Source organism: Malaclemys terrapin, chromosome 2 (assembly GCF_027887155.1).
Source record: "Malaclemys terrapin pileata isolate rMalTer1 chromosome 2, rMalTer1.hap1, whole genome shotgun sequence".
NCBI classification, from domain to species: Eukaryota; Metazoa; Chordata; order Testudines; family Emydidae; genus Malaclemys; species Malaclemys terrapin.
In genome coordinates, this window is record NC_071506.1 from 42,262,319 (window position 1) to 42,282,308 (window position 19,990).

The 19,990-nt window shown below is 48.0% G+C and overlaps 2 protein-coding genes across 2 annotated transcripts in view; one reads left to right on the plus strand and one right to left on the minus strand.

Annotated features, from left to right (window-relative positions):
• Window positions 1-2,639, minus strand: part of NDUFAF6 (NADH:ubiquinone oxidoreductase complex assembly factor 6) — a 29,896-nt gene extending 27,257 nt beyond the window's left edge. The window contains exon 1 of the mRNA XM_054020832.1: window positions 2,459-2,639. Coding sequence (XP_053876807.1) covers window positions 2,459-2,637 — 179 coding nt within the window. The 5' untranslated portion in view covers window positions 2,638-2,639. The remainder of the gene's footprint in view (window positions 1-2,458) is intronic.
• Window positions 2,640-6,795: 4,156 nt separating this feature from the next.
• Window positions 6,796-19,990, plus strand: part of TP53INP1 (tumor protein p53 inducible nuclear protein 1) — a 67,283-nt gene continuing 54,088 nt past the window's right edge. The window contains exon 1 of the mRNA XM_054017126.1: window positions 6,796-6,919. The gene's annotated coding sequence lies outside the window, so the exon portion shown is untranslated. The remainder of the gene's footprint in view (window positions 6,920-19,990) is intronic.

The window sequence follows — 19,990 nt, forward strand, 5'->3', positions numbered from 1 at the left end:
CCAGTAACTACACACCGTGCCATAGTAACTCTAACTCAGGAACCAATCCATGCAACAAACCTCGATGCCAACTCTGCCCACATATCTACACCAGCGACACCATCACAGGACCTAACCAGATCAGCCACACCATCACCGTTTCATTCACCTGCACGTCCACCAATGTAATATACGCCATCATATGCCAACAATGCCCCTCTGCTATGTACATCGGCCAAACTGGACAGTCCCTACGTAAAAGGATAAATGGACACAAATCAGATATTAGGAATGGCACTATACAAAAACCTGTAGGAGAACACTTCAATCTCCCTGGACACACAATAGCAGATTTAAAGGTAGCCATCCTGCAGCAAAAAAACTTCAGGACCAGACTTCAAAGAGAAACTGCTGAGCTTCAGTTCATCTGCAAATTTGACACCATCAGCTCAGGATTAAACAAAGACTGTGAATGGCTAGCCAACTACAAAAGCAGTTTCTCCTCCCTTGGTGTTCACACCTCAACTGCTAGAAGAGGGCCTCATCCTCCCTGATTGAACTAACCTTGTTATCTCTAGCCTCACTTTTGCTTGCATATTTATACCTGCCTCTGGAAATTTCCACTGCATGCATCCGACGAAGTGGGTATTCACCCACGAAAGCTCATGCTCCAATACATCTGTTAGTCTATAAGGTGCCAGAGGACTCTTTGCTGCTTTACAGATCCAGACTAACACAGCTACCCCTCTAATATATCTAAATTAAGCATTTGACTGGTCAGCACTGAACTTACTTCTAACAGGAGTGAACTGTGACACATCAACTAGTAACTCTGGCCAAAGCAAAAATAGATGTTTTTATTTTAAACAGTTAAAAGAACAGATTTCATTCACTCCCCCTGGGAAGTAATCTGAACTCCCAGTGCACCAGCGGGAGCAGCTGCACCTTTCAGAATCAGGCTTTAAGAGATTTGCCCAAACTGCAATTACAGTCCAAATCTCCTGACTTCCAATCTTTTGTTCTAATGAAACCACGCTTACAGAGATTGTAATATTTTATTATAAAACACAACACTCTTTGGAGCTTGGCAGAGAACAGTTTGTTTAACCTGTGGAGTTTCTGGGTATGTCTATTTCTGGAGCTGCAGGTGTGATTCCCAGCTTGAGAAGACATACCCACCTTAGCTCTGATGAAACTAACAGCTAAACATATAATATAGCTGCAGTAGTGCGAGCCACTGGACGGGCTAGCCACCCCAAGTAAATGCCTAAGGTCTTGGATGGGCATGTACTCGGGGCAGCTAGCTTCTCTTGCCACTTGTGCTTCCATGTGTACACTCTATTTTTAGCATGTAGGCTCACTGAGCACTAATGCAAGAATGTCTCTTCGAACTGGGAATCAAACTCCCAGCTTGAAGTGCAGATACATCCTTTTGTTTGTTTGCAATTCCAATCACAGCATAAAGTTTACAGCTGTGGCATACTGACTATAGGTAGCATGCTGCTGATCTAAACTGATGTACACTCCTTTGGCCACTTGGGAGTGCCATTAAATTAAAAACAACTACAGCACACAAAACCGTACCATAAAATGCATAGTTCTATTCACCTATTCTTATTGCAAGCAGAATTCAAAACTGTCTATATGGTTAAGGTGCCTGTTTTTTCAGCCCTTGCATTTATAGGGTGAAACTTTGCATTCAAGGTTCAGCCCCTAACTTCAAGAGCGAGACATCTGGGCAGACATTTACTCACTTTCATGATAACTGTTGATCCCCTCCCACCCCATTTTAGTTATGTTTGTTTCATAGATGAGGTAAAAATAAAAAATAAGTGGGCAAGTTTTAACTATTTAATTATGAGTGTCAAGGCAAAAAGAAAACTAGGTTTGCAAACAAGTACTTTGTGGAGATAAAAACAGTAAGTGGAAATCTACTGTGAATTTTCAAAACAAATCCCTGAAAGTACTTTGGGTGACCTTGGACAACTACTTTCTAAATCTGTTCTAGAGCCTGATCCAAAGCCCACTGAGGTCAATGGAAAGACACTCATCGATTTCATGGAAAGATCATGTGTCTGACGAACTGGGTATTCACCCACGAAAGCTTATGCTCCAATACGTCTGTTAGTCTATAAGACTTACATTGCTTGTGTTACTTCACCTCCCCCAAAATGAGGATTAATTTTAAAGGTGACTTACAACAACAACAACTACTAAATCAATTAGGGTCATGCCTTTTATTGCTTTTTTAGTATGTTACAGCCCTCCTTCCCCACGGGGCTGGGGCTCACTGGGACAGGGGTTACAACCTCCCTCCACCACGGGGCTGGGGGTCGGGGGGGGCGCAGGGGTTACAGCCCCCCTCCCGAGGCTCAGGGTGGGAGTGGGGGCGGGGGTTACAGCCCCTCCCCCGCACGGGGCTCGTGCGCAGAGTGGGGGCGGGGGTTACACCCCTGCGCCCGCACCAGACCGGACTCACCGCAGCAGCTCGGCGCAGTACTGCACCTCTCCCCCGGGGCCGGGCCGGCTGGAGGCTGGCGCCGCGCTCCCTCCCCAGACCGCCGGCCGCACGAGCCGCCCGCGGGCATTTGGTCCCAGCAGCTGCCGGGAACAGGGCCTGTAGCGCGCTCCGCAGCTCAGTGCCATGGCGGCCGCCATGCTGCCTGGTGCACCGCCCCTCCTGTCAATCACTCCCTGCCTGCAGTGCCGGTCTGGGCCTCCGCCCGGTCTCTGGGACCGGTAGTGTAAACAACTGCTTCTGGTGTGATTTGCTACCGGTAACAGTTACTGATACAAAGTTATTAGAGCATAAGCTTTCGTGGACTACAGCCCACTACTGTAGTCCACGAAAGCTTATGCTCTAATAAATTTGTTAGTCTCTAAGGTGCCACAAGTAATCCTGTTCTTCTTTTTGCGGATACAGACTAACACGGCTGTTACTCTGAAACCTGATACAAAGTTGTTCTTATTTGCTGATTTGTCCTAATTTGCTACCTTCTCACCTTTCCCGTCCTCTAATCCAGGGATAGACAGCAAATTGTGAGCGATCGGGGTACATCTGCCTATTTTGCCCACCACTGGCTACACTAACTTTCTTTTATATGCAACAAAGCGTGTCTAAAGAAAAAAATTGACATTGGTGTGGGATGGAAGCATAAAGTCTTCAGCTTTCAAACAACCCTGCCTCCTGTACCAATGTATCAATTACCTCTTAATAGAGTGAGGTCATTTAAACATCATGTATTATGCAGTTTATACATATTTTCGATTAGTATGTTATTAAAATATAAATTAAATAGTACAATGACATGCATCTGCTCAATGATAACAAAGGTAAATGATGAGTGCTAAGAGTAATGAAAATAACATTTTAAAAAGTAATCAATTGAAAGGAGCAAAAGTATATTTAAAATAGATTACAAAGAAGGGAGCGGCAATTCATAGAATCCCAGCAGCAGATAAGACAAATTTGTAAACTGCTATGAGACTTTAAAAACAACAAGGAGTCTGGTGGCACCTTAAAGACTAACAGATTTATTTGGGCATAAGCTTTCGTGGGTAAAAACCTCACTTCTTTGGATGCATAGAGTGAAAGTTACAGATGCAGGCATTATACCCCCGATACTATGGGACTTTATGCAGTCATATAAACTGATGAGCAATTCTTTGTTTCTGAGAGGATATATGTAAAATATTTCACTGAATTAAGTCTCCCGCAGTGCCTCAGTAGATTATATCAGATAGGAAGGAGCTGAGGTGACTAGGCATTGGGATGCCCAGCCCTGAGAAGCCCATGCTGAGATGGACTGTCCTGTGGGACGGGAAATAAAAGAGCCCCTCTGACCAAATAAAAAAAAATCTGCCCCCACTTTTCCCCACCCTATTTTTGCAAACACTGGTGTCTCAGTCCACAGGGGTATAGCTGTTACCCTATGCAGTGTTTTGCCCTCTGGCAGCCTCTGACCCCTGAGCTTAACTCCAGCTCCCTGATTTTGCCTCTCCTCAGCCCCTATCCTAACCCTGCCTCCAGCTGCTTGAAGTCCCCCAGCCAGTCCATTTCCATCTCCTGCTCAGACCCTGGCCGCCACCCCCTCCAATTTGCCCCCTTTGGCCCTTTTTAAGTGAAAAAGCTGTCCGCAGAATCTGATGCCAAGTAAGGATAGGGTGAAGGGCAGTTGCTTCAGCAGATGTTACTGAGCGTGCTCAGTTCACCCTAAATAGCGAGTCAGACAGCAGTTTTTCACACTACACCTGTCAGGTTGCCAGGGCATTGGGCATCTGTGTCTCTCTTCTCCACTTGCCCCTAGCTCCCGCCCAGGGAGCTCACTGGCTGGATACCAATTGTAGGGCTGCTGAGAGCACAGGGCAAGCCTGCTCCCTGACTTGTCACTTACACATCACTCACCTCCCCTGCCCCACTGCCAAGAGGAATATACATGCTACCTAGGCATTTAGTTCAATGGAAGTTCTCCGCACCTGTATCCAGATGCTCAGTTTGTACCTTAGCCCTTACCTACTGCTTCTAACATCTTCCAAGTGCTAAATAAGCTAATTCTTACATCCTCCATGAGCTCTGTGTGACTTGGAAGCTTGTCTCTCTCTCACCAACAGAAGTTGGTCCACTAAACCAGGGGTTCTCAACCTTTTTCTTGCTGAGATCTCCCCCTAACATGCTATAAAAACTCCAGGACCCAGCGGGGGTGGGGGGTGGGGGCTCTGGGCCGGGAGGGGACCCTGGGGCATAGGCATAGTTTGACTTCTATTTTTTGGGGGGGGGGGCACAAAGGCTGATGCGGCTTGGGCCAGCTCTGTACAGGGGGCTCCAGGGAGTGAGTGCTACCTCCATCCCGACTCACCTCAGCAGGTCACCCAGCTGGTCTGGGTTGTGCGGGGCCGTAACCAAAAAATATAACTCAAAGATGGGACTCAGCTCAAAAAGTTTGAAAACCGCTCAGGGTGCAGGCAGGAAATAACTAGGGGGTGTGTGATGGCAGGGGGGTAGTTCAGGATGCAGGGAGGGGGAAGCTAGGGGCTGTGTGCAGGCAGGGGAGTAGCTCAGGGTACAGGCAGGAGGTAACTAGGGGCTATGTGCAGGCAGGGAGGTAGCTCAGAGTGCAGGGGGGGGTAGCTAGGGGCTGTGTGCCAGGAGGGCTCCCCCTGTGGTGGCTGCTCCCCGAGGGCTCTGCTGGCCCAAGCTGGGTCCCCTGTCCGGGAAGCTCTCACCGGCTGTGTGAGCAGTTAAAGTGCTGGGAGCTGAGGAGCAGCTGCAACCCTGGGCACCAGCAGCAGATGGTGGAATGCCACAGTTGCCCACTCCATGACACCATCAGCCAGAGGAGCAGCTGCCCCGCACTGCCTGGCTCTGGCTTCCCACTTACAACCTGGCCAGAGAACTGGGCCTGAGGAGGGCTAGGGGAGGCGTGGAGGTGGGGGGAGGGGGAAGCTGCCCCCGGATTGCCCCACTCTGGGTAAGGGACTGCAGTTTGGGGGGCCAACACCACTCCTGGCTTTGGGGGGAAGAACAGGCTTCAGCACTGCACCGCTCCCAGCTTCAGACCCGTGTGTGTGTGTGTGTGCGTGTGTGCGCCAGGGCTTGGGGCACCTGGTTTCAACTGCAGGGCCCCGTGGCCCTGCTGAAAGGGCTCGGAGTTCCGCGGACCCCCAGTTGAGAACCGCTGCACTAAATAATATCATCTCACCCTCTTTGTCTCTAATCCCCCATGAGGGTAAGGGAATCATTACCCCCATTGTACAGAAGGGGAAGCTGAGACAGAGAACTTAAGAGAATTGGGAGGTGGGGGAGTATTCACTAACCTCATGTACCTTGAATCAAGTTCTAGGTCTTAGTCTTTATTTTGAAAGCACTCCATGACCTGTGTCCACAACATCTAAAAGATCATCTAAAATTCTGGGCTGAAGACTGTAGTTGATATGCTTGTCTGGCACAGTGGACCTCTCTACAATAAGAGTAAAGCTCATCTGTGTAGGAGACAGAATTCTCTCCAGGGGCAGTCCAGAACTGTGGCATGAACTCCCCAGGAGCTAAGGACCATCACAAACCTCACCACCTTTCACTCCAAGTGCAAGTTCTTTTCTTTGATCTTGCCTTCTCTCATATAAACACATAGCAACAGATGTGTGTGTATATATCTATATCTACATATCTAAAAAGAAGACAACACACTCCTACAAGAAACTTCTCTACAGATTCCTCGCCCTCTGGGGAAAGGATGAGAGACTAAACAATGTGTGATAGATGTGTATTCAGGTGGCTTAATGCACTACTGGAAGGTGCTCAGATGCTACAGGGATGAGCATGGTATTAAAACCTATGTAGAATAGAAGAGTTTTCAGTTGCTCAGTTTGAGGCACATTGGGCCTGCTGTTCACAAGTGTAGAGTGTTACCAGCGAGCTCTATCAGTGTGTAAATAGAGAATAGATAAAGTGCCAGTAGATGGCACTCAAGAATATGTAGCACAGATCTTGTAAAAATCATAAAATGTGTGCACTGTAAATGGTTTCCTTTGTGCAGCTCTTTGTCAGCTCCCAACAGTGGGTACTCACAGTTCTCAGTGCTCACAACTCTCACAATTTGATTGTTAATCTAGCAATTTTGGTGGCGATGGTGGTTTGTTTTTTTTTACCTGTCCCATGAAAATATAGTGACGGGCTGCCAACGCTCGAATTTTCCCTTATTAAAAATGGCCGCCATCTCCTATTACTGCTAATGGGGCTGAAGCAAGTAAGATGGCTGCCATTTCCCTACAGTCTATCTACATCGGGAGTGAGGCTGCCCGTAATAAAGCTGGCTGCCACCTACCGCTGTTTTCAGTGAGGTTGAAGCCTGCCCTCAGGCACCATAGCTGTGCCACACCATGGTCCCGGGGGCTAGACGGGACATGCCAGGAACTGTGAGGAGCAACAGCGACACTGTGAAAGGTGAGTGGGGAGCAGGGGGGTTGTGGAGGTAGGTGTGGGGAGCTGCAAAGGATAGTGGCGGGGTAGGAGATGGAGAGGGTAGAATGGCTGCTTTCCCAGCCTGGGGGTACTGGTGGGTGAGGAAAATGCCCTCCAAGCAGCTGCCGCAGTGTTGCCAGCTCTCACGAATTGAGCGTGCATCACGGATTTTGCCGCCTGCAGGAGGAGCTGTTACAACGACACAAGAAGCAACGCTGGTCCCACCATTTGCAGGGCTGGGAATGAAGACAGAGCTCTGTGCAAGAGCCTCTGGGCTAAGGACATGACCGTAGCTTTGCCACTAGGCCCTTCCTTCAGGGAGGTCCTGGGGCAGCGGAGGAAGGAGTTGGGGGGGGGGGGGGGGGGGGGAGCTGTTGCTGGGCGCCAGGCAGAGAAGACCCAAGGGAGTGAGGAGTCAAAAAAAGTGGTGCCATTGGGTCCCAGATAAAGAAGTGCCAGGGCAGCAGGAGGCAAAGAAATGTTGCTGAGAAGGTCAGGAAGACAGTACTAGGAAATGTATGGCCTCCCTTACCTCAGGGGTGGGGAGAGGTAAGTGAAGTCTCCATCTGGGCTGTCAAGAAGTGGTGTGCATTTCTGTATGCATTAAAGGTTGACTTTTCAACCTGAAATTATCAAACATGCATTGGCAGAGGAATAGAGGGGAGTTAAAAAGTCTAAAGACAGACTAAAAACATGATTTTATTTAAAAAAAATGACGAGGGGGGGGGGTGGGAGGTCTGACTCATTAATTTTTATCTCTTGCAGTTAGCAATATCGAGTTCTATTTGAAGTCAATGGGAGCTGGGGTCCTCAGCAAGTCTAAAATTTGGTCCCTTTGTGTTTGAGATTGGGCACACAAAAACAGAGACAAAATTTTTAGCCACTGTTGAAAATTTTTCGGTATGTGATTTGTTCAAGTCTATACAAGAAACCAGTGGAAGAGCTGGGATTAGAATTCAGAAGTTTGCAGCAACCACTCCTGTGATCAGTCCACTATATGACACAGCAATTATGCCTATGAATCCAAAATTAATCTCTCTACTCCTGATCAAATCTTCTCTTTTTAGTTTTTGTAATTGATAATCCATCGTACCTCACCTGGGATGACCCACCAATACCTTCAGTGGTATTCCTTGTGTCATATTACAGGATTGGGGCCTTGGATTATGAACTCTTGAGGGCAGGAACAGTTGTTGTAGGCCAGTGATACTCAGACCTCACTGGTTCAGGAGCCAAATTAGCGATCAACATTACCCAAAAGAGCCACAGCAGTGTGAACTCATAGTTTTATTTACTATAGCACTATATATTAATATTTAAACAGTATGACAGGGAAACTATATATATATATATAAAATTATTCTCTCAGCAAAATGACTGACCAAGTATTATTTTATCAATTACAATTGGTTAATAACATAGTAAAAGCATCCTGATTCGGTAATAACTTAGGTTCATTAATAACTAAATCACACAGTGTTTTAATATTATGTGTTCCAAAGAGCTGCAGCAGACATATTAAAGAGCCACTTGCAGCTGGGAGCCTCAGTCTGAGTATCACTGTTATAGGGTATGTCTTCACTACAGAGTTAATTTGAGTGATCTACACTGGAGTCACTCCTCTCAAATTAGCCTAGCACAAGTTCGATCAGCCACATTGTAAAATAATACTTGAACCACTGTATCTACATTAGTGCTGCACTCACTAGCGTGTGGCACTAAGACTTATGGGAGCATGTCCTATGGTTCCTTGCATTACAGTAAGATGAGGCGTTCTATACTTTCCCAGTGAATTGTGGGAAAACTTGTCTGCCCTTTCTGGGTACACATAGGACACTGGGGGAAGGCATTAGAGGACTACCAGCATTCAAGTGGAGCTAGCCTTAATTCATGTTGCAGAGTGTCATATTAGTTCCTGAGGAGATATGGTTAAGGCTGCGAGTTTGTCAAGGAAGTCACAGATTCCGTGACTTTCCGGGACCTCTGTGACTCCTGCAGTGGCTGGTGTGGCTGGCCTGGGGGCCGCCTAAGTAGCTCAGGCAGCCCCTGGGCCAGCCAAACTGGCTGCTGCTGGGGCAGTCTTGGGCCACCACGCCCTCCTTCCCCAGCAGCAGCAGGAGTTTGTGGGGGGAGGTGCTAAGAGCTGGGGGTTGGGGCCCGGGAGGGGGCAAGGGCTCTGGGCGGCGCTCTACCTCGGGGGGAGGAGCTCCCTGGAAGCGGTGACATCCCTTGGCTCCTACATAGAGGTGCAGGGGTCTGCATGCTGCCTCCACCTCCAGGAACCCATTGGCTGCGGTTCCCGGACAATGGGACCTGCGGAGCCAGTGCTCGGGGCGGAGGCAGCACACAGAGCTGCCTGGCCACGCCTCAGCCTAGGAGCTGAGGGATGTCACCACTTCCAGGGAGCCACGGAGCTGGGTAGGGAGCCTGCCAGCCCCACCAACCCTTCTCTCTTCCCCCCCCCCCCCCCCCCGGCACCAGTGGGCAGGATGTATTTGATTTAAATCAAATTGATTGAAATCACTAGTCAGGAAGACTCAATTTAATCATGGATTTCTACATAGAAGTGCATTCTTGTTGATTGTTATAACTTTAATGCCTGTTCTTCACAACTCAGAGATAGATGTAGGTTTCATTTTTAGAAGGTACACCCTATACGTTTTTAAACAGGGATTTATTTTGAAAACTTTTCAGATTAGTTTTACAACTATATCAGAAAATGAATGATTGTTTGGTTATTTCATTTACCAAAGGTAATTGAAGCAGATATTTTTAAAATCATTTGGAGGTAAACTATCTCCAGTTCAACAGGTTAATCCATTAATATTTAGAGGATTTTCTTGCCATGGTGTATTAGGAGGAGAACATCACTAGACACATATTTAAATTGTTTTATTTAACTAAATCAACGTTATGTATTCTGGATTTTTTTCTTCAACTGCAAACATAATATTTTAACAAAACAAGCATATGAATTTCTGAATTTAGTTAAACATTCAAGTTTTTTTAAATCGGGTTTGTTTTTGTTTGTTTTTAACTCAAATAGTTAAATGAATTTTAAAATAAAGAAATAAATAGACTTATATCAGCCAGGTCAACATGAGAAACTTAAAATATTGGGTTCTGCAGCTAACTCAGTTGTCTTCACCTTCATTTTCCTGTTTGTTCATAATCTGGAAAAGAAAAACAAGCTTTCCTGCTTTTTCAGGTCCCAAACAATTTCTCAATTTGGAATGAATTAGTCCAAAGGAAGAAAATATTCTTTCTACACCGGCAGAAGAAGCTGTTAAAAGTGAGAATATCACTTCAACAGTCTCTGAATCCAAGTGCTTAAGTGACTTCCACCAGTTCACTGGTGTGACTTTCTTTAAAACTTCATCAGCAAACATATATTTCTTGAATGGTTCACCCTTAGCTCTGAAGTTTATTATAGTTGGCATTATGAAGGGATGATTGCTGGATGTCCATGTCATAGTGTTAGCCAAATGGGCTCGTTTCCCCCTGGAGCTACCCAATTACCCCAAGGAGGCACGGGAGTCTAGAAGACGGCTTCAAGTTCTTTATTGATCAGTCAGCTGAGCGGGTGTCCCCCTCGACTCATGCCAGAGGGAGGAACACACCCCACAAGCGTAGAGCAAGCCTTTTTATATTCAGTAACAAATGACTTAACGTGCATACATTCTGCTGACCTATGGAATCTTAAATTCCTTTCTAGGGGTAAATAGGATACATTTGTCTGGGTCCCCTTGATTGATTGCCTTTCCAGGGTCCAGGGGTAGGGGTAATGGGATACATCCGCTGGGCCTCCTTGCTGTTGGGCCTCTTTGATTGATTGTCTTGCTATACCTTTATATATGGGAAAAACATCTGGGGTAATAGGCAAGTATTTGGCCTTTATTTTAACAAGGTTCTCCCCCCTTAAAAGCATTTTGAGAGCCCTATGGCCCCCAATCCTCAACTTTAACTGGTTGATATAGTGCCATCATGCGTTGGCGTACAATTTGATTAGCCATTCGTCGGACTAATGCAACTACACAGGGAGCAAAGCAAGCTAGGGATAATAGGGTTGTAATAAAGAGTACAAAGAGAAGAAGGCCTTCTCGGAGCCATCCCAGTTGCGGCAACCAGGACGGGAACCAGTCCGTATTCCACCCACCCCATGTTTGGACTGGGACATGGGCTAGTTTCCTCATTTCTTTTGTTAGCTGTTTTACCGCCTTTTCATTATCATCTATTTGTAAACAGCAATTGGATCCGTTTAATTTTGCACATATTCCCCCTTCCTCTGCCAGCAAATAATCAAGAACTAGATGGTGCTGGTAGAGCACATTCCTCATCTGAGTGGACTGATCGGCCAAGAGATCAAGAGCTGCAGCCGTCTGATTAGTTATTATTTCTAAGATGGCTTGCAGCCTAATTATCCGATTCAAGTTGTAAATGGGCTCCCTTGCCCCTGAGATCCACTCATTAGGATTCCATGTGGCTGGACCATAATGCTGTATAATTCTTTCAGGGGGCCACTCTTGAGCTCCCCACTTTTGGGAGCTTCCAGCTGTTAATGCGGAATCAACAGACCGCCGCTCCCTAATCAAGTCGTCATATACCTTAATTCCTAACTTATTTCCCTGAATTTGGGGTAGTAGAAAGAATAAGGGCCTAATGTACCCAACATAACATATTCCTGACCAATTTGGAGGCAATCTCCGATAAGCGTGTTGCCCACATATTCAGTAATGGCCTTTTAGGGCCCATTGTCCATTTGCAAAGGGGCCATCCCAGGCTTCGGGGTAGTCCTCGGGGCCCGGTTCTTCGTAATACAACGAGTTACCCATCTCCAGGGGCCCCCCTAATACAATGGATGTACCGTCAGGATTACAGTAGTCACATTTCCAGGCCCCAGCCCCTTCCTTCCAAGCGCAATTACAACCAAATTTAGGGCTATTGGTAGTAGACCAAAAATGATTAAAATGGGTTACCCGAGTTCCATTAGAATGTTGCCATGCCCACTGATACCAGCGTACCACGTGATCCTTACTGTCGGTATTATCTCGCTGGCAACTTAGAAAGAGGGCATCAAAGAATCCATCTTGTCCAACTGCCTTACAGCCTTCGCCAGTATGCTGTTGGTAGGAACATTGTACCCAGCTATGATTAGTGAGTTTTACGTGGGTTTGGTTCCATCGTCCCTGATATTTAGAACAGTCATACGTATGGCAACTAGGGTGATCATAGCAGTCAAATCCTAGAGATAGGGTCCAGTCACATTGGCTTTTGCCCACATACACCCCTTCTGGTTTTGTTCGGTTTAGACAAAGGATCCCCATCTCAGAGGAATAGAGTCGCCAAGGGCTACTATCCTCATCCCAAACTTCTGTTCCTTTGTGGACTATACTTAAATTACTGATCCACCATTTGGCTTGTACTGGCTGGGCTACCCAAGGCCATTCATCTAATTCCCCTGGGCCTCCGCATACCCAACAGTTACTGAGGTTAAAGGATCCTGCTATTGTCTCCCCTAGCTGTAAAAACCTATTCTCCCAACCATAATAATGGTGGAAGCATATAAACAAAGATATTAGCAGCAATTTCATTATCTTTTTCTGAATAGTCCCTTTAGTCCGTCCAAGTACTGGTACTCCCAGGTAGAGTCTTCACCTGTGCCACCCCGGGCGTCCGGAGCCGGGGCGGGCAGAGGGCCGGTGTCCTCTTCTGCTAGTTCAGTCTCCGGGCTAGGGCTCAGAAACCGCTTTACCCGTGTATGGTGTGTCCATTTGTCGCTCCCGAGAACTTTGACCGCAGTTTGGCTGATGAGCGAGACAGTGTGCGGGCCGTCCCACCGTGGTGTAAGGGGGTCACGCCTCCATTTCTTGACAAGGACCTGATCGCCGATCTGGAACGGATGCGCGGGCTGGTCCAGGGGAAGGGCTTGGAAAGGCACCGCGTACCGATGCAGCTGTAACAAAACAGATTGCAACCCGGAGACCTGCTTCCATAAGGAGTCCTTTCCCATTTCCCAGTTTACATCTTCCCGGAACCCCGGGATCAGGATTCGGGGAGGGAACCCAAAGACCAGCTCAAATGGTGAGAGCTTAAGACCCTTACGTGGGGCCCTTCGAATGCGGGTAAGGGCGAGTGGTAATGCATCAAGCCATTTTAGACTAGACTCTGTGCATAGTTTAGTGAGGGTATCCTTGAGAGTCCTATTCATTCTTTCCACCTGGCCCGAGCTCTGCGGCCTCCAGGGGGTATGCAACCTCCATTGTATACCGAGTGCCTGGGACACCTGTTGGACCACTTGTGAGGTAAAGTGGCTTCCCTGATCAGATTCAATCGTTTCGGGGAGATGGAATCGGGGAAGTATTTCATGCAACAGGGCCTTAGTAACCGCCCGAGCCTGGCAATGCCGGGTGGGGTAACACTCTACCCATCCCGTAAGCTGATCCACAAATACAAGCAGGTACTTATAGCCCCTGCAAGGGGGCATTTCTGCAAAGTCAACCTGCCATCTCTGAAAAGGGTACATGGCCCAGGGCCGGCCTCCCATTGGGGCGGGAGGGCCACACCCCTTTTGGTTAGTTCGTTGACAGACGGGGCAATTACTAACTATTCTCTGGGCTTCCATGTGCATACCCAGCCCCTTAAGGGATCGGGTAGCCAAATCAACCATTGCTCCTGACCCCATATGCCCTTCTTTATGCATGTGCTGGAGAATTTCCTGAAGTATCGGCCGGGGGACAAAAATCTCCCCCCCTGGTAATTTCCACCATCCTGGGGGAACCTGCCGGGCCCCCGCAGCCTGTGCGTGGCGTGCCTCCTCGGCTGTATATCGGGGAGGGGGGTTTTTAGCTTCTGTATCTTGGACCATGAGGACCCATGAGGCCCCTTCCTGTGCGGCCTCCTTTGCGGCCTGATCGACCAATTGATTATATTTACGTTGCTCGGCCTCCGGGGCCCTTCCATGGGCACGCACATGTATCACGGCAACCCGGAGGGGAAGCATCAAAGCCTCAAGGAGTGTTTTAATGAGACTCCCATGTGCAATTCTTTGGCCTGACGCTGTGATAAATCCCCTCTCCCTCCACAGGGCCCCGTGAGCATGTACCACCATATAGGCATAGCGACTATCGGTATACAAGTTAATAGTTTTTCCAGCTCCCAACCGGAGAGCCTCGATAAGGGCCACTAACTCCGCCGCTTGAGCGGACAAATTAGGGCTGAGTTTAAACTTGTATACTCCTTTGTCCTTAATTACTACTGCGGCTCCGGTAAACCGCTTGCCATCTATCACATAGCTGGACCCGTCAACATACCCCTCAATTTTAGGGTTGGGCCACGGCAAGTCTGAGAGATCAGGGCGGGGTTTGGTTTCCTGTTGCAAAACTTCAATACAGTCATGAGTGGGGCTAGTCTCATGGGAAACCTCAGGATCGGGCAGCAAGGTAGCTGGGTTTATGGAGCTAACTGTCCTAAAGGTTAGGTTAGGGGCTAGCAAGAGCCCTACTTCATATCTGGTATGTCGACTGGGATTTAAATGCTTTTCCCCAGCGCCTGTCCCCAGTATTTGAGGCACCCCGTGGGGAACCACAACCTCAGTGTCCCCTCCCAGGGTCAATTTTTCAGCCTCCTGTACGAGGAGAGCGGTCGCTGCAACGGCCCGTAAACAGGCAGGCCACCCCTTGGCGACAGGGTCCAACACCTTTGAGTAGTATCCAATGGGTCGCCAGGTTGGTCCCGACCTTTGGCATAGAACTCCAGCAGCTACCCCTCCCCTCTCATGAACGTATAGAGTGAATGGCCTCCGAGGGTCGGGGAGGGCTAGAGCGGGAGGCTGAACCAAGGCTTCTTTTAGCTCTCGAAATGCTTTTTCCATCTCTTTAGTCCATGTCCAATGAAGCAGACCCTCTTTAGTTAAGGATTCATACAGTGGTTTGGCTCTTCCCCCGTAGTCAGGGATCCAGAGCCGACAAAATCCAGTTAACCCCAGGAAAGCCCTCAACTCTCGGGGGTTTTGAGGTCGAGGGTTATTGAGTATCACCTGGATTCTTTCTTTACCCAGACTACGACTTCCCTGGCACAAATGATACCCAAGAAAAGTGACCTGTCGCCTAACCAATTGTGCTTTTTCCTTTGAAACCTTATACCCCTGTGCCCCAAGGTAATTAAGGAGCTTTACAGTCTGCTCTTTACAAGCTGCCTTTGTTTCAGTACTTAAGAGCAAATCATCGCAATACTGAACTATGTTACATGAGGGGTGTCTAACCAGGAATGGGGCAAGGTCCCTTCTCAACTGGCTGCCAAAAATCTCGGGTGCACAGGTAAGTCCCTGTGGGACCACGGTCCAAAGGTATTGGGCCTTATAGTGAGTATCTGGGTCCTCCCACTCGAAGGCAAACAGTTTCTGAGATTCCAAATCAAGGGGGATGGAAAAGAAGGCATCTTTTAAGTCTATTACAGAGAACCAACTGTGCTTTTTGGGAACTTGGCCCAAAATAGTATGGGGATTTGGGACGACTGGATAGGGAGCCTCTATTAACTTGTTAACCTGTCTCAGGTTCTGGACCAACCGATACTGCCCATTAGGCTTAGGCACTCCCATTATCGGAGTGTTGTACGGGGACGTGCCTTCCCTGATCCACCCACACCGCAGAAACTTTTGAATCAGAGGTTTTAACCCGATTCTAGTGGTCAGCTTAAGAGGGTATTGTCGAATTCGAACCGGGCTGCTTCCTTCCTTAAGGGAAATATGCACTGGTGAAGCATTCCGGGCTCGAGCGACCCCTCCCTCCTCTGCCCAAACCTCAAGGTTAACCCCTGACAGCTGGCTTTTTCCATTCCTCCCCCGGCATTCCGGAAAGTGATTTCCAGCGCTTATTAGGGCCATCTGGTAATTTGAAGACTGCTGCTTAGGGAGTCTAACTTCCATAGTCCCTTTATCAAACGAGATTTCTGCCTGTAATTTAGTAAGAATATCTCGTCCGAGCAGCGCGATGGGGCAAGAGGGGCTGCAAACAAATTGGTGGGAAATTTGGCGGTCCCCTACCTTTACTAGGAGAGGCAAAGTTTTTTTTCAAAGCTGTAGTTTGTCCCTTTATCCCCTGTACCATGGCACATTCCCGAGCTCTACCTCGGGGAGCCTTACTAAGGGGGAGCAAACTAAGAGTGGCCTCAGTGTCCATAAGGGCTTCAATTGGGCGGCCCTCCACATTAATTTTTACCGTGGGATCCAGACTGGCAGCTTGCGCAGCCAGGAGGGGCCGCTGGGTCCCTCGGTTTCCCTATGGGGAAGATCCCTCCCCTGAACGTCCCGTGTTGTTGTGAAGGATGGGAAGGGACGGGGTTTTGTTTTTACGTCCCTTTCCCATGGCCTGTCGCCGGGGGCATTCATTCTTCCAGTGCCCCTCTTCCCTACAGATAGCGCACTGGTTTCGACCCAGGCGGGGGCCCCGTCCCCTCCCAAGTGGCCCTGGCTTCTCCTTAACCTTGTCCCCCCTTTCTGCATATCCTTCTCTCAGGGCCATAGCCAAAACGCGGGCCCCCTTCTTTCGCTCCTCATCATCCCTCCGATCATAAACCTTCATGGCTATTTCTAAAAGTTCCTCTATATTTTTGCCCGAAGCCCCTTCCAATTTTTGCAACTTCTTTCTAATGTCCTCGTAGGACTGCCCAATAAAGAGGGGGATTAGCACCCGTTTCCCATTGATATCCTCAGGATCGAGGTCTGTGTATCTTTTACAGATATTACAGAGCCGCTCATAAAAAGCAGCTGGGTTCTTATTCTTTTCCTGTCTTATACTATACAATTTGGCCCAATTTGGGGTTTTCCTAATGCAGCGTTTCATTCCCTGTACTATAGCCGTGGCGTATTGGCTATGGAGGGCCCGGCCTTCCGCATTGTGTGACCAGTCGGGAGGGCTTTCAGGCAACCGTGCAGCCACTGCGGCCGAGCTTTCCTCCGTCTCAGCTACCCATTCGCGGGCCTTTGAGAGGACTAAGCGCCTCTCTTCCGCGGTTAACAGAGTGTTAAGAGCGACCCTCATGTCACCCCAAGTAGGGTTGTGGGCCGTAATTAATGTCTCAAACACTGCTGTCAGCGGGGCGGGATCTTCCGAGAACGGGGGATTCTGTTGTTTCCAATTATATAGATCACTAGTGGTAAAGGGGACATATATCATAGTGAGATTGCCACCGGGGGCTACAGCCTCCCGCAGTGGACACAAATATTTCTGCTGCAAGGACATTTCGTGTACCTTACCACTCTTGCCTGGGGAACCAATAAGGGTAAATCTAGTGTCCCCAGGGTTATAATCAGTCGACATCCTCCACTGCGTCTCGGAGTTTTGATTTGTTACGGGGCCGGTCTTGCTCCTGGTGCGGTCAGACACTGAGGAGCTCAGAGGAGTTGAAGGGGACTCTTGTTTAGAAAGGCCCTCGTGTTTCGGCTCACCCCTTTCAGCTGAGGCATTATCCTCAGAGATGTGGGGGGGGATTTCAAGTGAGGATGCCAGAACGGGGAGGCCAGGATACAAAGGGGGAGGGGGCATAGGATCCGGGGCAGAAGGAATCACAGTCGGAGGACAGGATTTCTTAACAGGGAGACAGGATTTTCTAACAGGGGCACGGGCCATTAAGGTTTTAATAGTTTGTATTTTACACTTCTGTAACCATGGGGGAGGATTGGCTACGAGATCCTGCCATATATCTATATAGGGATATTGGTCCCAATGCCCATCCCGGGTCACAATGTTATGTACTGCTTGTACAATTTCTGGCTTGAGTGTCCCCCCCTCGGGCCATTCCACTCCGAAGGTTGTCCACTCAAGAGTACAGAACCTTACAAGATTATCTTTACATAATACAGTTCCATAATCAGCCTGGCGTCTAAACGCCTTCCAGTTTTCCAGCATACACCCCAGGGGCGTACTGGAGAAGGTGCTTTGTCCGGACCCCATTATGTTCTACCCAGGGGTTTGTTCAAGACAAAGGTATCAAGGGGTTTTTAGGGATCTAGTTTTAACTCAGATATCCGCTGGGCCACGAGGTTCGGCTGACCCCCCTTGCAATCAAGATATCCTGGTCACCGGGTTTCCCCTCGCAGGAGTCTTGGGGCGGCTGAAGTCAGCTTAAGCCTCAGACCTATCAGCGGCACTCACTCATTTTACACAGATCCCTTAATCAGTTACAATCTTGGCTTCCAACACACCATCAAGAGGAGATACAAGATTACCCCTCCCACAAACAAGAGCAATCCCTGAGGCTGCTCCAAGTCCCAATAGTTGTTAAGAACGGCCCATGGACTAGTGGAGTTAGTGACGTTACTCATTGGCCGTTGGCTGCTTACCCTTTAACCAAAAACACAACAACAAGACATTTACAAAGCTACAATAATGTTAACATACCTTCCCGTATACAGGCTGCCTAGGGGATTTCCACTGTCCAACCCACACCTCGGGGGCGTTATTCCTCAAACCCAGGAGGTAAACGCACTTACCGCCCGAAGTGGCCGCGTCCGGCAGTCAGACTTCCCCTTCTTTTGAAGCTGTCTTGCTTCCGTGTCCTTCAGAGCTCTCTTTAGAGAGGACACAGCCGCCCCGGCCGATTGTGACGATCCGAGGCCCGAGCAAAGCAACAGCTCGAGGTGGCCACTCCTCGGAATTGCCCTCGGCCGTCGGTCAGTGCCCTCTACAGGGAGAGAAGTCCCATCTGGGTCGCCATTTGTTAGCCAAATGGGCTCGTTTCCCCCTGGAGCTACCCAATTACCCCAAGGAGGCACGGGAGTCTAGAAGACGGCTTCAAGTTCTTTATTGATCAGTCAGCTGAGCGGGTGTCCCCCTCGACTCATGCCAGAGGGAGGAACACACCCCACAAGCGTAGAGCAAGCCTTTTTATATTCAGTAACAAATGACTTAACGTGCATACATTCTGCTGACCTATGGAATCTTAAATTCCTTTCTAGGGGTAAATAGGATACATTTGTCTGGGTCCCCTTGATTGATTGCCTTTCCAGGGTCCAGGGGTAGGGGTAATGGGATACATCCGCTGGGCCTCCTTGCTGTTGGGCCTCTTTGATTGTCTTGCTATACCTTTTATATATGGGAAAAACATCTGGGGTAATAGGCAAGTATTTGGCCTTTATTTTAACAATAGCCAACTCCTCTTCTTCCGCAGTTAAGGTTTGACCCGGGTACCAAGTATTGAGAATATTTGCATGAAAATGAGCTGGAAAATGAGATAGTGCTTGCCCCATTCATTTTTTTTTTTTTTTATGCTTGTAATTTAACGCTGTCATTGCATATTTCTTTTTTTAAGATCTCACTCAGTTCCTTCCAAATTTCAACAGTGTCAGCAATAAAACAGCTATTTCCCTGCATTTTGTTCAAGGTTACAGAAACAGGCTTCAGGGTACTCAGCATGTGTTCAACATTTCTCTTAACCCCGATATTGAGAACTTTGGCTGTGATAGTGCCATCTATTTTTTCACGATTTTGTTCACAAACTGTCATCCGATTAGACCAGTTCTTGATATAGTGCTCAAAACAGTCCACTACTGAGTTCCGTCGCACAACTTGTGGGAGAGTTAGCTTGATTCCTCTCACTTTTTTCAGAGCAGCTGCTGCAGAGTGGTTGTTACGGAAGTATTTTGCAATTTCAACATTAGCCTTTATTTCTGGAACACTGAAGTCTTTGGCTAGGAGGTGCATCAAATGAGCACTGCAACTGTATGTTGTTAGCTTGGGACTCTCTTCTAAATAGTTTCTTCTCATCTTGAATACATTTGAAGCATTGTCTGTGACCAAGCTGCGTACTAGACATTTGAATTTTTTTTTTCAGTTTGTTATAGCTTTTACTGCTACTTGTAAGTATTCTGCGGTGTGTGCATTTCCTGATGTATCAATTGTTTCTGTAAGGAAGACATTCCCTTCTTTTGTTGTCACACAAGCACATACAACAGGATCATTGTGGACATTGCTCCACCCATCAAGACTCAAGTTAACAATTTTACCCTCTAGACATTTTGCACACTGCTCAATTTCTCTTTCATATACTTTATCCAGC